The 20,326-nt window shown below is 37.5% G+C and overlaps 1 protein-coding gene across 1 annotated transcript in view; it reads left to right on the top strand.

Moving 5' to 3' along the window:
- The first annotated feature begins 5,282 nt into the window (after window positions 1–5,282).
- The window catches only part of PDE4D (phosphodiesterase 4D), a 330,234-nt gene continuing 315,190 nt past the window's right edge, over window positions 5,283–20,326 (top strand). The window contains exon 1 of the mRNA XM_004422848.3: window positions 5,283–5,438. Within this exon, the coding sequence (XP_004422905.1) occupies window positions 5,350–5,438 (89 nt within the window). The 5' untranslated portion in view covers window positions 5,283–5,349. The remainder of the gene's footprint in view (window positions 5,439–20,326) is intronic.

Below are 20,326 nucleotides of genomic sequence, written 5' to 3'. Positions count from 1 at the left end.
CGTAACAGTGACAGTGGTTTTTCTGGTTTTGTTATTTTATTTATTTATTTATTGCTACAATCATGGCTTTGTCAGAGGGAGCATCTAAGGAAAGAGAAAATAAATGAGTCCTACCATGGAGAAATGTTTTGCCCCTATTTAGGAACGTAAGAGAATAGAATACAGGTGATGCATCTTATATTCAAGAAGCCCTGAGATTATTGTTTTGTTCCTTTATTAAACAAACATTATTGTGACTTATTTTTCCAGGCCATTTGCTAGGCACTGTGGATCCAGTGGGAAAGCAGACATGGTCTATGTCTTTATAATGTGTAGGTCCATCGGGGAAGCCAGACATTGAATAAGTAATTACTAATGTGCTGACAGTGAGGAAAAGGAAGTGTAGAGTGTTGTGAAGACGTCCCTCAGTCTGGGAAAGCAGGGAAGGCTTCTTGGAGGAAGTGGCTTTCAAGATGAAATTCTATCCACCCTTTCACTCATACTCAATAGCTAAGGAGAGTTTTTTCAGTCTGCATTCATGAATATAATATTGAAAAGAAAAAATTTTGCTGTCTTCTAAAATCTCCATATACAGAAAATTGGAAATTAGACAATTACTGACCCCAGAAGACTTTTACACACATGAAAAATGTGTTGGGGCTGGCCTGGTGGCATAGTGTTAAGTTCATGCACTCCGCTTTGGCAGCCTGGAGTTTGCGGGTTCGGATCCCTGGTGCGGGCCTACTCACCGCTCATCAAGCCATGCTGTGGTGGCATCCCATATACAAAAAAGTAGAGGAATATTGGCACAGATGTCAGCTCAGGGCCACTCTTCCTCAAGTAAAAAGAGGAAGACTGGCAATAGAAGTTAGCTTAGGGCCAATCTTCCTCACCAAAAAAATCAAAAAAGCACATAGTGTTTAGTTTTTTATTTCAAGCGATTAGCCTATATTAATTTCAAAATTTTTAAAGAATTTAACTTTAGAAATGTTTCCTGTTGACTACTTAGAAAACTCTTTGGGGACTCTGTCAATCACTTAGCAGATAATAAACAAAAAATGTATTTTCCTTTCCTCCCATTTCTTCTTTCTTGATTTCTTTCCCTCAACCCCCATTTATCCAAGGGTTTAGAAGCAGCTCAGTGCCTCGTTGGAGAAGCCTTGACTTAATTATCTTTTAAATTGCTAAAAAATTCCTAAAAATACTGTAATGTAGATGGAAACCTTAAGTGCATAGCAAAGCATTTTGATTCACAATCCACAGTTTTATTCTTATATTTCATCTTGCCTCTTGTCGGTTGTTTTATTCTGTCTTAATAATTTTAGCTCTTTAATTATATTTGATTTATGTTTGTGTCCTGGGACATTTATGAATAAAACGTGCATTTGTAGCAGCTTTATGAATAAAACGTGCATTTGTAGAGCATCTTTTGCTTATGCCCTTAAGACCACAGGGTACTGTCAATTCTGTTAGCATTCCACTGTGTTACAGCTTATAAAATAATTGTCCTCCATTTCAGAACCTGGAAGAATTGACCTCTAAATCAAGTAGACACATATAAGGTTTAGAATGACTATTTGAAAGCAGTTTAAAGAAAATGCTAGGATTATTTTGCAGCATTTCCATTTTGACTAATAATTGATAGTTGATTATGATAATAAATGTAATAAAAAGCCTTGTTTAAACCACAGTTACTTACACTGAATGTGTACTAGTTTTTGGAAATGCACAAGTCTAATTGTTAAATTTCCTTTTGGCACACTCTTTTGCAATGGATCATCCCCAAAACAGAATTATTACAATGAAACTCCTATCAGAGGTAGCTGATAAATGAAAATGAAATGAAGTTGTTTGCTTCCACGTTAACTTCCGTTGCCTTTGAGTCTGTGACCAGTGACTATTTCAAAATACGGCATTGTCCTGAAGCCATATCTCTGCCGGCTCTGGTTTCCTGAGGCAACGTATTTCAACATAATGCAACACCACTAATGTAACTCTTTGTTTCCCTGAGGTTTAAAAGTTCACCACCCCCCACCTGTCAAATCGTGACTTGGTGTATAAGTAAATGCCTATGTGGATTTTGTTTAAATTCTCTCACTATTAAATTTGGGAGTTTCAATTTGATTCCTAGTAGCTATCTCCTATAAAGGAAATTCTGAGTTTCTGTGTCAGACACCAAACCCCAAATTTGCAATTTGTAACATCTGGAATCTTGGAACCAAAAATCCCAGAAATATTCAAGGAGCAAAGAAGATTACTTATTTAGAGCTATGAAGAACATGAGATCTAAGTTATTGGCAGGAGGTGGGTATTTTGTTGCAATTTTAGGGAGGTTAGGAATTATGTGGATAACAATAGGGTGGAGGCAAAGTTTAGATTTCAGAATCTGGTTTTCCCTGGGATATAAATTTAGTTTCCAACTTGTAAAAGAAGAATTTGTCTCAGGGATGGATCTTCCCTCCTTGCCATTCAATCATGCGTCTACTAATATTCTTTTGGATAAATAACTGCTTAATAATGACAAATTAAAATATTCAAAAGATTTCTACTTCATTTCCTTTTCTACTCTTGAGTATAAACAACTGTTTAAAATATAAATGGCAGCAAATATTCGTCCTAGCAAACATCTTATTTAATTTTTTATTATTTTCCAATTGTCTAAATTCTTATGTCTGTAAAGTACTAGCCAGTTCTACAAAACAATATTGATATTGATATTTGAAATCAAGGCTTAACTTTGTTCTAAGATGGTTAATCTCAGAAATACATAGCTTATTTCTATGACCTAGCTGAGGCCTAGTAACCTAAGGGGGATTATACGTAACTGTATGGAAGAAATGGGAAGAAAGCGATAAGTAATTATTTAAGGAAAAAATAACATTAACATTGGCAGATACTTCTTGTGTCTTTATTCAGTTTCACATTAGGAAAAAGGAGGGTTTTATAGTTCCATTGTTTTTATCCTGCTTAACTGTTCTAGATGTCTGCTTTCAAAAAGCAGGGGAAAAGGGAAGAAAGAAATGTTTTGGCAATAATGAAAAACAACTTTGCATCTCCTTCATTGTACATTTCTTTTAGACAAAGGTAGACATTCTATAGTATCTTCATTCTGCATTATTATTTTGCGTTTATATCTTATCAATCAGATGTCAATTAACAGAACATTCTTTAAAAACGTGAATTGATGTGGAGACAAAACAAGTATTAGTCAAAATGCCTGTTCCTGGCTTTAGCCCGGATGGGAAGATAGAGTTCATTTTGCCATAAGTACAATTGGGATAACAAAAGTAATATTTTTCTGCTTCCAAAATTGTATAAATGGCCTGCAGCTTTCGTTTTCATAAACCAGTGATGCTGTTTCACTGACAAAATTTAAAATGCCACCAGATAGAATGAGAGCTTTGGATTGCATAGAAGGTAAAAGAAGTAAATCTTAGCCAGTACCTTCCCTTCTGCTCTCTAGCTTGTCTTTATGTCCTCCCTCCTCTCCCCCTTCACACCTCTCCACCCACCCTGCCAGCTTTCAGGGGCATCCCCCTCTTCACCCAGACACGAGTTCTCTTATACTGTCTGGCTTCAGTCTCAGATGAAGTCATTCTACTAACCACCAAGTTGTTCAGCTCTGTGTTAACTCTGCCAGGAATGTTTGCCTCTCGTGAGAGTTGTCCTGACATGGAAATTAAATGGAATAAAGGAACGAAGTGATAATAGTGGGATTTCATACACCAAGAAAGGCAGGCTGGTGTAGGTAGAGGCACCTTCTCAGTCCCTCTCAAAGAATACAGGGAAGATGACCACCCATTTTGCTCTTGTGAAATGCAGGTCCATTTACAAAAGCAAAAAGGTGTAGTTTGTGACGCTTTCAAATATTGCTAGTTGATTCAGAGAGAATGTGTTTATATTTGAACGCTCGGCTCCTCCAAGGTTGCGGCTGTTCAGTCAGCTGTCACTCACCCACTCTTGCAGCCCGTCTGTCAGATAACGAAGAGGTGAAACTGTACAAATGTTTTCTATTACTCATTCCCAAAGCTGATATGGAACCTGTAGTGTTCTCCAGAACCCCTGGTGTGCTGGATGCTGTTGTGAAAATGTATCTTATTTTCTGACTTGAGCCTTTCCAGAAACTCTGTGAATATTTTGGACCCCTTGGGTATGTAAGAGATCCATTGGGCTGTGGGGGTTGGGGGGTGACTCAAAATTTGGCAGATATGGTGACGACCACCAAGAACAACTGTGGGTCAATTTTGTCCCGTTCAGAGCGGGTTAAATTCACTCTTGGGCACTCCAAGCCTCTCTAATCTTATCCTGGAGAAGTGGAGTTCTGCCTTGGTTTACAGTTGAGGTCACCGTTGGGGCAGTGTTTGGACAGGGACTGATGGAATTATGCTGCATTGTGAACACTAAATACCACTTGGTGGTCAGGACCGATGACGGCATTGGGGTCCTTTGACTCCTTGAGGACAATATCTTAAAATGTATGCCTCCCCGAAATGAGCTGGACTCATAAAACATGTGCAGGGCTCTAGTTGGCTCTCATGATTTATTTAGTTTGAAAGAAAGTTGTTTTAAGGGATTTATCAGAGACTTAAGAAATGTTTCTAGGGAAAAGAAAATGAGCAAGAAAATTGATCTGTGTTGTCAAAGTCGTGCATTCTAAGTCCCTCTCCAAGGTGACACAGTATCTCTTTGAGGGAAAAGCTGCCAAACGCTCTGAAAGTGATCTGCCTGTTTTCTTCTCACACTGACTCGCAGGGAGGCACTGGTATTTCCAGACGATTAAGTCCTTGTGGAAGGCTTGCTAATAACAATGTTCATCTGTGTTTCTAAGAGAAGTTGAAATAAGGAAAATGATATGTGGCAGCTAGTTGTGTGAAATTTAGTAATTTTTGTTGAATTTCCCAGTCGGAGGCAGTGACTTTTTTTTTTAACAGAAGCCCTCTATTTACTTTTATTTTTAACTTCACACTTGATATAAAGATTCACCCACTTCAATCATACATTTCACTGTGTGTGTGTGTGTATGTGTATTGTGCTTTTCAGGAGTGGTGTGTGCCTATGCTGTTTAATCAGGGCTATATTTAAAAACAAATTTGCAAGGGAGTGTGTCTCACGTTATTAATGAGATAAGGTCTGAGTGAAGCAATCTCTGTCGCAAAGGGCAAGTGTCATACAGCAGGAAGTCCTGGCCATTCCTTCCACCACTGCCTCAGCCAGCCTGCCACCTCCCTGTCAGCGCATACCACCACACAGAGGAAATGCCCTCATTCGGCCACAAGAGCCTCGTGCTCAGCACGGGACCCTCCATCCCCAGGCCCCTGCACCAACTCTGACTTCCTGCTGTTTCCAGCGATCCTGGCACCTTCTTGACAAATGGCTTTTTTTTGGGATCTTCAGGGAGTCCCAGTGACACGACCATCTCTCAGAGCCAAATCAAGATTGCGTTTCTCAAAGTCCTACAGGTATCGCTCTTTACTTGTTGTAGATGGGAAGAATTTTTTTCAGCAGCCTCTGTAGCTTTAGGCCTCCTGCAAAGGAAGGCCTGTGTTGATCTTTTTAACTCATAATGTGCTTCACATTGACAGTCTACGAAATATGATCCAGGAAGACATGAACCTTACAATAGTCAAGGGTTTGTGGGAACCCGCAGAAGCAGAAGGAAGTTGACTAAGGCTAAAAGCTGATTTTGAGAGTTGAGAGGTGAACTTAAAAAAGCATTTCTGTGGCTGGCATCTGGAAAACAAGTGTATTAGCATGCCTGATGGACTTGATACAGTCAAAATTGGTCATACTAACTTTCAGTTAACCCTCTAAATGTCAGGGAGGGGTTCTCGTTTGATTAAACGAGCAAACAGTCAACAATAGAACACTACTGTGTTGTTTGTAAGTGTTTCAGGGCACATTCACGTGGAAAAGTGGAAATATCTCTATGGTCTAGGTGGTAATTTGGAGTTTTAATCTTGTCTAGGAGAATGAGACACCATGAAATCAAAGTCAATGTTTTGTTAACCTTTTATTTCTAAAGATTTCTGTAGAAATCGTATGAAAAATCTTGACCTCATGACCTCAATAAATTGTCAGTGACACCTTTGTTTTACATCCAAGTTAGCTTATTTTAACCAAATAACCAGGAAAAAAAAAGATGCTGAAAAAAATCCTTGATTTCTTTCTTTGCTTGAGTATTCTAGATATTTACAAGGAAAAGATCAATTCTTCACACATTTTTTTGTTTCTGATTGGTTAGTTGTTGCACCGAAAGCTATTTCAGCAAGAACAAATAGAGGTGAAATTGTTTACAAAATCTCAAGAATAAGGTCGTTCTTATTTAGACCGCATGCAACATATCTGGAAACTACCAGACCTGTATAAAAATATGCATTTAATTTGGATTAAAATGTGTTCTAATTTGCCTGCATAGAAAACATTCAAAATTTGGATTAAAATAATTCATGAGAATTATTTATTTGCCTTAGACAGTATGGAAGATAGTGCCCTTGGAATTTTTTAGGGAACTATAAAATCATAGAAATCGAATTATAAACTTCACTAGTAGCAATGCATAAGCAAACTTTGACAAGCAATAAATCAAAGTTGGCAGGTAAATGTGTAAGTAGTACCTCCATTTATTTCTATTTCAAAATAAAATAAATACCGTTTATTTTCATTAGTTATGTTATTTGTTACAGTTATGAATATGATTCAACATTAGACATTATATGCTTACTATATGCTTTGCATTCTACTGAATGTGCATCTCATGCTTATTATTTGCATCTCATGCTTATTATGTGCTAAGTTATACCCTCATCCAAGATTTGTAAGCATCACTGTGTGTATTTCCAATAGGTGGTGGCTTCTAGACTCTCCTCATCACTGAGATCTGATAACAAGTTCCTAAATATCATAAATATCTAACTGCTAGGTAGAGTGAAAGCAATAGCATGTTTGGCTAAAGAATTTCAGAAATCTCTGGAAAAGCAGAGTTTAAGCTCTACTGTATGATCTGCAGATGTGTTATGAAATTTGCTTTGGTCTGGCAAAGATATTTTCATTTTACTTTGGTCAAGTTCTGATCCTTTCCAAAATACTACAAGCACTGGAATGTCTAAGGATGAGTTTTCCATATATTTAAATGCCGCCTGTTTGTAGTTCTAACAAGCCTCTTTCACAACAAGTTTAAAAGGTGAAGATGACAACCCCAATTGGCCGTCATGGGCTAATCTCCTTTGTCCCTGATTCATTTGCTTTTAATTTGAATATTAATTGCCAATGTAATAATTAATTTAATTATTTATATGTACTGTCTTCACTGTTTTATGGGTTGTATTTGTCTTTTTTTTGTGAGGAAGATCAGCCCTGAGCTAACATCCATGCCAATCCTCCTCTTTTTTTTGGCTGAGGAAGACTGGCCCTGAGCTAACATCTGTGCCCATCTTCTTCCACTTTATGTGGGACACCGCCACAGCATTGCCTGACAAGTGGTGCGTCGGTGCGCGCCCGGGATCCAAACCCGGGTCGTCAGTGGCGGAGTGCGAGCACTTAACCGCTATGCCACAGGGCCACCCCCTGTGGGTTGTATTTTGTCTTTCCATTTGGTCTGTAAATTCTCCCTTACATGCAACAGGAATGCCATTAGTGCGGATTTGATGAGGCATCTTGCTACATTCTCTTAGTTAATTTCACCCTTTATTTGCAAAATCAACTTGTTGATATGATCAGGTCCTATCACAGGCTGAGAGTCCAGTGGAAGGTTAGGAGGCTAGGGGGGCAGTTGGCCACTCTGGTCTCATATTTTCAGAGGTCTGTTAAGGCTCAAAAAGAGATTATACATTCAGTCACAGCAGTATACTGACAATAATGAAAAATGGTGTTTACTGTTTAGCTTTAGATTTTAACAGACCACACCACCTCAAATGTACCATGAGTCAATATGTGTATGTATATACACAGGCACACAGGCACACGCACGCATGTACACACAAATTCTACAGTTGTCTTCTGAATGGCACAGTTTCGTTACACAGCATTCCTGGAGTTAGAGGTGTTAAACTGTTTAATGTAAAGGTTTAAAATATCCCTCAATTTTGCAGCCCTGTTTTTGCATTTCTCTGTTTCTTTTTTAATATATGAGATCTTTAAAACATGGAAGTAGTGTAAGCTTATCTTGACCTTTGAAGGGCTTTGGATGTGAGTCTGCAATTGAAGCAACTAAACTAACTGGGCATTAGCCAACATTTCTTCATTGAATTTCTCCTTTACGAGACTGTTTAACAACAATAGTTTATATTCTGTAAAATCTTCAAATGTGTCTAGCATAGTGTCATTTTTTTCTTCAAAGATTTAATGGATGTTAACACATGATACTGGTGGTACACTTAGCTTTAAAGTGAAATATTTTTCTTTGGCATTGTTTTCAGTGTCTGGTAGCATTCAGGGTAAAAGAAAGCCAAGTCTTTAAGATGTGAACTTGAATTAAAGAGTCTAATTTGTTGCAGTAATAGCAGATCATATACATTTGATGAGTGTTGATCCCTGAGAAGTCCTTACAACCTTGGAGGATTATACAATGCTTAAAATAGATTTGAAAGTAGTTTTGTCAGTGGTGACAAATTTTTGTCTTTTGTGGGTAAGATACATTTTTTAAAAAAGCCAAATATGATTAATATATAGCTTATTAAGACAAATTTGATTTGATGCAGAAGAGGGGAGGATGACTTAATAAGGAGACTAATTTTCTTCCGTGGACCTGGAATGAGTGCCAATCATTACTTTGGAGCCACACCTCTGATATCTGTTTTAGAGGAGGAGGAGGGGGAATGATGTGGTCATGTTAGATTTGAGAAAATAATGTGAGTGAATTTATGTTGGAGGTTTAAGTATAGCACCTAAAAAAGAAGTGGAGAAAGAATGAGGAGCTAAGACTTAGCAGGTTGGTGGACTCTAACACCTCCCCAAGGAAACAGTAGGACATTTTTTTTAATGTTATTGTTCAAAATTATAGTAACATTCAAGGAAACTTTAAATAGAAAGTTACTTTTCTAGAGATGTTCTTGTCTTCCAACCAGAACAAATCACAAAACTTTCTGCTTTCTGTCTTCTCACGAATAGACGTCAAAGGAACATTTTAAGTGGTGACTATGGAGTGGGTGCCATGAAAATTGAAGAGAAAGTCATCCAAGGTACATTTAAGTGCAGGATGGAGATGATTCCAACAGCATCCCACAGGCCAGAAACAGAAAGTATGTTCTAGTTTTCTTGCCTCTTATGCTAATAGGGGCCATGTGATATACTACATTATTGAAATTCTCAGAAAATCTCCCGATCTCATTTTTGCCAATAGTTTCAACATCTTTTCCTCCCCCAGCATTTTAGCAGAGCTGCCAAATAAGTGATTAATTAAAGTGAAATAGACTGAACAATAGACGAGAGGACTAGAAATCAGATCGAGAAACAAAAGCACAAGTGATATTCAGGCCACGAAAAGATAAAGCAATATTTGCTAAAACAAAAAACTCTAGATTACCTTAATTCATCCCCAGTGCTCTGAGAAAGATATGCTGAAATCTGCAACTTTGATCTGTAGATTTCACAGTAGCAGACATGAGCAGGGACCTAGGAGAACATGGCCTCTTAGCTACTCTTTGTCACTATCAAAACCTAAGCAGTAGCACATCAAATTAAACCTCACAATACCCACTAGAAATTGCTGGCTGGAGACCAAGTCTTAGAAAGGGAAATGAGCGCCACCAACAAATTAATAACTTTCTGAGTACCATGTTCATACCTCCTATTGCATAGCATTTTTCTATTTTTTAAAGCTTTTCAGATGTAACAGATGTGATAACTATTATTTCTAGTGCCCTACAGCTCATCTCATTTAATTCTTTAGGGTAAATGCAGATGATGGGTATAATTACCACCAAATAAGAGAAGAAGAATGGGGGGTCCAGGGATCAGAAGTCCCACACACGTGGTCAGAAAGTCCGGAGTAAGAACAAGATCTAATTTGCACTGGGCGCTCACTATGTGCTGGGCAGTGTCCCAGGGCTGGGCATGCATTATCTCATTGCATCTCACAGAACAACTCCACAAGGGGGATCTGGCACTGCCTTTATTTTATAGATGAGGAAACTAGACAGAAAGAATTTAAGAAACTTGCCCAAATTTGAACCTTGGCAGTCTGTCCTAGAGCCTGGACTCCTCAATAGTTAGCCTCCTACCTCCCATTTCCTGACCAGATCCTCTCATCACCACACAGGAGGAGTTCCATAATGAGAGGTGTGATTCTAAGAGATGTAACTATCCTCATTTACTCAACTCAGAATCTTTCTCTGAAGAAAGAACACCCTATAGTGTGATATAGAACAGGGCTTAGTGATCAATTAAAATATAAACTTATTAAATAATTTCTAAACTGTCTTCCAACCTAATTGATATTGGTTTAAAGTAGTGTTAAGTAAAAGCATCAAAATATAAGTGTTTCTTATACTGAAAAAAAGGAAACTAATCAGTGGTTTTATGTGGCCTGCTTTTGTCTTCTCCCCGGATTTGCTTCATGGGCTTCCATCTGGCTCATTTCATCTGGCCAAAAACATGAGTCATGTGGTTATATTTCACTGCCAAAATGTTGCTCCTTGGTCAGCCGTTCAGAGGAGCCAGAAGATTCTCTGAGCTGGAGAGGTCAACTTCATCCTGTGTCGTGCCTGTTTATTCCACTGGCATTGTCTTGAATATTAAACTGGCCTGCTTAATGATATGCCCAATTGTGAGTAATACTAGCTAAGTTGAAAATGAGAAAAATAGTTACCTTACAGGCAACATAACAGTCCTTACAAGAGTAACAATATGGTTAACAATCATTGCACCTTGGGGGGAGACGTAGCATGGTGTAGGAGGGAGACTGTGGCTTTAGAGCCAAACAGATCAAGCTTGAGTGCCAGCTCTGCTGCTTTCGTGACTGAGCAATTCCCTAACCTCCATTAGCATATTCCATGCCTATAAATGGAAAATAAAAATGCCAATTTCAAAGGGCTATTGTGCCTTTAAGTGAAGTATGTACATAAAAGCGGGCCTGCCTACCACCTCTTTTATAGCATTTTCTACATTTCCCTTATCCTTTCACCAATTTTGTGATGCTTCTGTTGTCAAATACATTTAGAAGTTAACTGTTATCATTGAGACCACTCTTGGTTACAGAATAGTGCAATACAGCTGGCTTATAAACAGTCACCTTATAAGCAACTTGCACATACAAACAGCCTCCCCTTCAGAAGGTGGTGTGGAGTAATGGTTGAGAGCTGGCTGGGGCTGCTGAGGTTCAAATTTCCACACTTTCACTCACAGCTGTGAGACATTGATCAGGTTACTTAACTTCAGTGTGCCTTAGTTTCCTCATCTGTGAAATGGGGTGTTGTGAGGATTAAGTGTATTAGACATATATAATGCCAGGCATGTAGACAGCACTAAAATAAATGTTAGCTATTATTAATACTAGAATGTAAGCCCCAGGTGGCAGCAAATTTTGTCTTTATTTTTTCCACCTCTGTATTGGCAGTGCCTGGAAGGGTGTGTGGCATATAGTAGGTGCTCAATGTGTATGAATTGAATGAATGAGCTGATCAGCAAATGTTTTTGGATAGTTGACAAGAGTGGGGACACTCTGCTTCCTTTCCCCGTATTCGTGGAACAGAGAGTTCAAACTGAAGAGACCCAAGAGTTCATCTGCTCAAACTCATCATCTTACATTGAAAAACCTGAAGACCCCTCTTGGTCTTAATTATGTAAAGTCAATTAAATGCAAAAGACAGACATGTCAAGAGCAGCAAGTATGTAAGCCACATTCCAAAAAGAAAGCTTGGGAATGAACCCGAAAAAGATAAGCTTTGTGCTGGGCTAAAGGAATAAACTCTGTAAAAAGAAGACCTTTTGTTGTAATGGGTAATGGACAGTTGTAATGTGACCATGAATAAAACACTCAAATGCAATCGGAAGTCAGATAAAAGATGAATGCATTCATTCAGAGACTATTTGTTAAATGCTATGATAAGTCTGGTCAGTAGTGTGCTGGTAAATGTTGACAGCCAGCTCTCTGTGAAGACACCAGAAAAAGCCAATTTGTAGTATTTGCTGATTTCTGTGGCAAAATTGTTCCCACCAACCCATTTCAAGCCGCAGAGGTCGATAAATGTGGAACTGGCAGGAGATGCATAGTAGTCCATACAGATACCATAAATGTAAATGACCTCAAAATGTAGATAAGAGTAAAATGTAGTCAAATTATTGGGAAGTTGTGAGTTTTGAGTATTTATTACCATTCTTTTTAACATAATTGATTTAATTGTAAGTTTATGTAATTCAGTTTTTAAGGATCACTAAGAATAACAACCGACCTCTAAATAACTCCTGAAAATTTTGCAGTCCACTTTTGCTGACTGGTATGGACACCTCCCACACATCACTGTGCCTGGTGCCTTATTAGCCACCATTTTAAATATAAAAATATTTACCTCATGTTAGGTATATAATGAGGACGAAAATGGATGAGGTCTCTGCTCGGCTAAAGCTTACATTCTAGGGGCCGGCCCTGTGGCTTAGTGGTTAAGTGCGGCGCTCTGCTACTGGCGGCCCGGGTTCGGATCCCGGGCACACACCGACGCACTGCTTCTCCAGCCATGCTGAGGGCACGTCCCACATACAGCAGCTAGAAGGATGTGCAACTATGACATACAACTATCTACTGGGGCTTTGGGGAGAAAAAATAAATAAATAAAAAATTGTTAAAGCTTATATTCTAGTAGAGGAAGGCAGAAAATAAACAAGTTAACAACTGAGTAAAATAAAATAGGGACCAGGATAGGAGATTCTGCTTGGGGAAGTCAAGGAAGTCTTCATAAAGAAAATGACAACTTGTTTACAAATAAGTTGAAACATCTCCATTCCAGACATGCTAGTACATTTGCAGTCCTAGGCAGACAAGGCGTAACTCAGAAATGCACGAATTCGCCAGAACCGTGTGGATATTGACCTCATTACTGACTGTGTTCTTGGTCAGATCAGATTCCAATCTATTGAATGAATTTGTCTTTGCTTCACCTTTATTGTAAAAATATAGGAGGAGGAGAAGAGGAGGGACAGTTTACAATAGACTTTCTGTTACGTTATTTCATGTAATTCTCAAAAATTTTCGTATGTAGAAAATATTAAAGTGAAAAAAATTAGAAGTTGAAAGTTGATAGCAGTAGTATGTCCTATCGTTGTACCTTTGTTTTTTTTTTGCTTGATGTATCTGTCTACATCTGCCCCTAAAACATAGATGTCATAAGCTAGGAGTAATTATGTGATGAATTTTTGATTTTCAAAAGTAATCATACACATTTAGAATCTTGGATTAGAAGGAAAGCTAGCCAGACCCAATGTTCCTCTAACACATAAATTTTTAGGATGGTGCCTGTAAATATTATGCTTCTAATGCTTGTTGCTTAATCCCTTTTGGCAATTAACTTATCTTTAATTGATTTGTGGATTATCCACTGGAAGTTGTTATGGATAAAGGAATGTAATAGCAAAATTTGTTTATGTAGGATAACAAAATAGATTGGCTGGGAGGAGAGGTTTAACTCTAAAATATCGTTGGTTTTCAGGGACCTTTTTTCACATAATGTCAGTGTTTAGATAGGTAGAGAATAAAAACTAGCTGAATCTGATTAGTATACTCATCCAAAGGGAAGATTTATGTCCTGTTTAAGAATCACATTAATTTGATGACGTAAGTACATTCTTTAGTGAAAGGGCGGTCACTTCAGGGGAGAGAAAAACATAACAAACAAATCCTTCTGCCATCTTTGGATTGTACTTGACAAAAAGCTCTCATCCGTGGATTCCATGAAGTATCACTGCTTTGATCTCAGATGAACTAAAAGATGAAAACGTTTCATTACTCATATAACTCTTTTATTTCTATATCTTACCATTTCTGAGAAAATTTCAAGGTATTTTCCCACCATAACTTTCCTTAGCTCTTTGTCATAAAGTTCAAAATGTCTTGAGCAAGATTGACAGTTGCCCGTGGTACTGCTGCTGGTGGGCATGTTTTTGTCCTGTCTTCCCTTGTCGAGGAGGGGAATGACCCTGTACAACTCCTGTTGTCTGTACTGCTTTCCTAACCCTTGGCTGAGATACTCAGGGACGAGAAACATCAATTTTCTCCTCCTAAAGAAATCCATGTGGGCTGAGATAACAGAGACATCAGGGAGATCTGACTTGCAAAAATGCCAAGAAAGGGAAAGAAGAAATTATTGGCTGAGGATACAAATTATCTTGTGTTTTGGAATGAACTTACACGGCTTAATGTTTGTGTTAGCCCTATATGACTTAAAAAAAAAAGTATCTTGCCTTTCCCCATGTTGGTAAAAAAAAAGGAAAGGCCTCTCTTTCTTTGTGAAATTATTTATATGTAACCCTTGGCACTCTGTGAGAATCTACTTGGTATGTGATGATAGATGTGAATGTGCAACTAGGTGAGAAAAAAAATGCTTAGCCACTTTTACTCATATAACCAGCACTCAGATTGAGATATAAAACATTACCAGCTCCCAAGGATACCCCTTCATGCTCCCCTCCAGTTAATTATGATCCCAAAGATAACCCCTATCCTGACTTCCAAGAGCATAGATTTCTTTTGCCTGCTTTTGTACTTTCTATGAATGGAATTATACAATATAAACTCTTCTGTTTTGGCTTCTTTCGGTCAACATTTGATAGTGAGATTCATCCTTATTGTTTTGTGTGGTTGTAGATTGTGTTCATTCTCATTGTGATAGTATTGCATTGAGTGAATATACTGCAAGTTACTTGTTAATTCTATTGTTGATGGATACTTGGGTCTTCGGTTTGAGGCTGTTATGAATAGGGCTGCTATGAATATTCTAGGATATGTCACTTTTTAAACAAATGTGCATGTAGTGTGTGTAAGTTTGTGTGCGTACACATATGTTGGGTATATCCCAGGAAGTAGAATTTCTGGGTTGTAGGTTATGCATATGTTTTTAGATACTGCCAAATAGGTTTCCAAAGTCATTGTACCATTTATATAATCCCCAAAGCAGTGTTTCAGTTTTCATATCCTCACCAAAGTGTAGGCCATCTAGATAGTCCGTTTTCAATGACAGCATCATAATAAATTATTGCTTAGTAATGTCAATGTCATATAATGCCTTTTATTTATGGAGATGGATCTTCTGATCTATAGGACCTGTTTTTCCAGGAACAGTATGGGTAATGGTGAGCCTTTCTCACTCTATTTATCTTCATGATGAATAGTGCATAACTGTGAAATAAGTGACTACGGTAGAAAACTTGGCCTGTTGTGCAGAAACAGAATTTTCCCTCTCTTTGACCCATATTCAGTTTAAATCTATGATCTTATTCTTATATTTTATCCAGATTCATTTGTCACCCCAGCAGTGATCATTGTTAACAAACCACCAATTAAAATATTTTATTCCATTTTAAAATTTCCATCTCCTACTTTTAGTTCTAGTTATATATCCTGTGCTCACTTTAAATAAGGTTTTCTCTTCCACAAATTATTTCTTGGAAAGTTGTTTTGGACTTTTCCTAAGCCAGCATAACCTGTTTAAACACACTAGCAAATACATAGGCAATGTAAGTCATGAACAATAATGTGTATTGTTTTTTCAAAGATTTTTTCACCCAGGTATTTAAAGCAGTTTTTTCCTTTGTTCTCTTTTTTCTTTCTTTGTCATTATTGCCTTTATTTTTTTAATGTCAAGATTCTGGTGACATATAATCCTCTTTTGTATGTCATGGCCTCTAAAGCTCATCATAAACTGATGGGTGATGTTAATCTGACTTCTGGTACATCAAGTAAGTAAACTGACCCCGGTTCAGTCTGTGCCATGTCAAAATGTGATCATTAATTTCTAGATGATTGGAGAAATTTCGCATGTGTTGTAACTGTGGGTCCTATTTCTTGAAGCTTTCCAAATCCCGTCCTAACACTCTCTAATTGGTGGCATATTAGGTAGAACAAAAAGGAAAGTTAAGACAATAGAAATGTATTCTAGCAGTTTCGTGATATGAAATAATGTATACTTTATTACTAGATAGATACTTCAAATCATGAACTTTAAAAAGTAAGAGTTGGAAAATGGGAAAGGAATTAAGGATTTTATAGAGTTTTCTTTTAATCTCTACCTTAGTGGGCTCTGGCAGTTGTTATATTTGGGTTTTACTTTTAGATTCCTCAGAAATGAGGTTTTCCTAAAAATACAATCCTCAGAACCAACTTTTCTCAGTGCCTAAATAACTCCCTGGATCCCACTGGAAGTTGTATTAATTCTTTCGGGTCACTAAACTATTGTTTCCAGTATATACCAAATGGCAGCTTAGAATAGCTAATCATTTTGTCAATTATAAATTAAGATTTATCACTGTGATATGGTCAATAAAACCCACAGAACTCATTTTAACCAGTATTTCAAAATCAAATCTTTTTGCAAAACTATTAAAGAAAAGCAGAATGGCTTATCTTTGTTTTCAATTCCCTGTCGTCCTGCCTGATGCTGGGGTGGTAACAAGATACGAAATATCCAAATTCAGAGTAAAAAGGGATCACTGGGGACAAGGATCATCCTCTAGTACGTGATCAGCCCTCCCTGGTGTCATAGACTTCGACCTCCATTGGGGTGACTTATTCTGAGATGATGCTTTATAGAAGAATCTGACAGCAAAATAGAACTTTGGAAAATAAAGTAAACAAAGGACATGGTGTTTTTCAGGCTTTATTTTTACCTCATAAACATTTTTCTTTTCTTCTGTTTTTTTCAGTTATTTCCTTACATGTAAATGAATAGCGAGCTTAGGGCCAGCCCCAGAAACTGAAGAGCAACTTACACTTTTGCTGAAGAGAACAAGGCAGTTTAAAATGAAATACTAAATTCTATGGCTTAGGCCAGTGGCTCTCAAAACTGGATGTGCACACATCCTGGGGATCTTGTTAAGATGCGGATTCTGATTGAGTATGTGGAAGGTAGGGCCTGAGATTCTGCATCTCTAATGAGCTCCAGGATGGTGCTGGTGCTGCTGGTTCTTGGACTCCAGTTTGAGTAGAGAGGGTTTAGGAGATAGATAGTAGAGTAAATTTTTCAGATAGAGTAAATTTTGCAAATAAGATATAAAAATTTGGCTCCATGTGAAATCAGTCAAAAATTGTCATTCTTTCGGTAGAATCCTAAAGTAAACCTAGTTCTTGTTAGTATAGTAGAGACTTCATAATATAATACACTGATGCACTAACAAAATATTTAGGTACTGAAAATAAATCATGGAGACTTTTGTAAATGCTTAAAATAAATACATATCTGCAGCTTTTAATGGTTTACTCCTGGTTCAATTGACAGAAACAGTTTGAAGATAACACTACTGAGAGGGAAGATGGGTATGAAAGACGGAGAATGTGAGCAATTTTTTTTTTTTTTGAGATGTTCAGCACGAGGGTGCCAGAACATCTGCTTTTGCATCGAAATGTTAGTTAATGAATCTTCGTTTTCCGCGAATGATTTAAACTACTGAAAAAGAGCCCTAAGACATATCTAAAGTAAGAATGTAAGAGACTAAGTCTGAAACCTGGCCTCATCCACCAATATTGTTTCCATTCTCAGAAAAGAATTTGTAATGCTTTTGAGAAAGCCATCATCCTTTACCACTGGAAATATTAGGAACTTTTTGTTGATTTAGTGATCACTGGCCACTTTTCAAGCATTTTTACTCATCCTTTACTGTCAGTGACAGTGAACTCTGGGGAGAGGGGAAGGCATGGGCCAGTACGTCTTTTAGTTTTCCTTGGTTTACAATGAAAACTAAGGGATGACTGAATAGACAGAAATTATTTTTTATTATAACACCTGTGAAAAAGTTCTTCCCATAAACTGATTTATATTTGGTATGAAGACATAATGTAGTTCTTCATATTCAAATCCAATCTCAGACTTCATTTATTTACCATTTATTGTATAACTCACACACGAAATGTAGTTTATTATCTTTAATGTAATTTTTCTTTATTATCTTAGTGATGAAGCCCCAGCATACAGTATTTCTCTGGGTTACATTTATATGGTAATCATAATATGAACTATACCAGTTTTTGCTTGGAAGGGCAGTAGCCAGCAGAACCGGATTTTTACGCTTCTTTGGCTCATTATACAACGTCAGCCATGTTACTTCTCTGGACCTCAGCCTTCTCATGTGAAATTGAGCGTACAGACTATATAATGACTATAGCCCTGTAAGTTTATAGAAATAGCATTATGGAGGTATAAGAAAACTATAAGTGACCCAGGATATAGGCCTAAATATTTCTCCGTAATCAAATATGTATTCCATACCAACACCAAGCCCAGGAAAGATCCAAGAATAGTTCAACATCCCTATTGACTTATATGCAATTCATTCATTCAACAAATATGTATTGAGTACATAGAGTCTGCTATACATATGAAACCTCAAACTTTTATGTTTTCAATTCTGATACATGTTGTTTCAATCAGGGGTTGGCAGACTTTCAAAAGTGACTGTATTGCTAACACTGTTCTTCTGAATAATAATAATTATTCTTTTGAATGCTGGTAAGTATAAACAAGAGGATGGATGTGGAAATGAAGACCAGTTCTTACTTTATATTGTGTATTCTGGGGTTCCAAGAAAGAGACCTCCCCGATGCCTACTCTCAAATGAATTAAAGTGAAATTAATGGGCTATTTACTTGCTCAGTTGATTCAACTGGTTTATGTGCAACTACTAGTAATTTAAACCCTTTCCCATTACCAAAACAAAAATTTAGATACTATTAAGATAAATTTAATTATTTTAAAGTTTCGGTTTCATAAATGAGAGAAATAAAAAGGACTAGTTAAAACTATATGAAGAAGTAAGTCCAAATATGGTAATTTAGAGTTCAAAGGAGAAAGGTATTTGTCATCTCTCGAGAGCCACTAGACCACAAAATATCAACAGTAAAGATGAAGACAAGCACTGAGAGAAATGATGCAGATAAGAGGCGCCGGATGTAGGTTCTGTTATTTGTCAGAGACAGGGAATGAAGCTGAGCCTTTTCCTAGATGGGCTTTGGAATAAAATAAAATGGGAGGTTATGCTAAGTATAAAACCATGTGTTTACAAAGTTCTTTCCCATTAAGATCCTCAGAGATATTTAAAGTCATGAGAAATAATGGCATTGCTTTTAAGTACCTAATTCTGGTTAGATAACAAATCATTATCTAGAGAGTGTTTAGAACATCATGCATTTAAAGTGAGTAGTTTAGCTTCGTGATTGAGCAGAGATTCCTGAGTTCAAATTGTGACTGTTTCATTTGTGGGTTGTATGACATTTATTACATTTCTTAATTGTTCTCTGCTAGGTTGCCTCTGCACCCACATCCTTAACTGCTGTGAGCATTAAGTGAGATAATGCAGGTATAGCCCTTAGACCAGTGCCTGGCATCTAGTAAGTAGTCGGCTTATGTTAATTATCATTATTTGCAAAAATAGGCTACAGATTTCTTTCCATTGAAGATATGTTTAAGTATGAATAGGAAACTTGTTTATGGAACAGGACTGATTCTCTGCTTTCTGTTTTATAGTGCCCATTATTTAAAAAAAAGAAGAACCACTGACCATTTTAAAATAGATGGGATTGGGCCGGCCCCGTGGCTTGGCGGTTGGGTGCGTGCGCTCCGCTGCCGGCGGCCCGGGTTCGGATCCCGGGTGCGCACCGAGGCACAGCTCCTCCAGCCATGCTGAGGCCGCGTCCCACATGCAGCAACTAGAAGGATGTGCAGCTATGACAGACAACTATGTACTGGGGCTTTGGGGGAAAAATAAATAAATAAAATCTTTAAAATAGATGGGATTTATGCCATACATACATATGTGTTTATGTGCATATATGTGGATATTTGGATAGATATATGTGTGCTTGTGTGTATATGTATTTCCCACTGCCAAGATAAGTGGATTTCTCATACCTAGTAACTATTCCAAAATGTCAAGACCTAGCCAAGTGTCATGTACTCAATTAGTATTGAATATATATTTACGGGATTTAATTCTTTTTACATTTCAAATCACTATTATTGCTTTTTCTGCTTGCAAAACAATTACAATAACCTTTTGGCTTTTGTGGTTTGGGCTATTATGAGGGACTCTGGGGCTTCATGACAGGTAGTGATGTGATCCCATGTACAACTAAGCCCTTCTGCGGATTTAAGTTTCTTAACTATTGAATGAGCTTGTAGATCACCCAGTATCCACATGGCAATATGGTTTTCTC

The sequence above is a fragment of the Ceratotherium simum genome, chromosome 18 (assembly GCF_057802395.1).
Source record: "Ceratotherium simum simum isolate JZ-2026a chromosome 18, ASM5780239v1, whole genome shotgun sequence".
Lineage (NCBI taxonomy): Eukaryota > Metazoa > Chordata > Mammalia > Perissodactyla > Rhinocerotidae > Ceratotherium > Ceratotherium simum.
The sequence above is the reverse complement of the archived record's forward strand: the minus strand, read 5'-3'. Positions and strand labels throughout refer to the sequence as shown.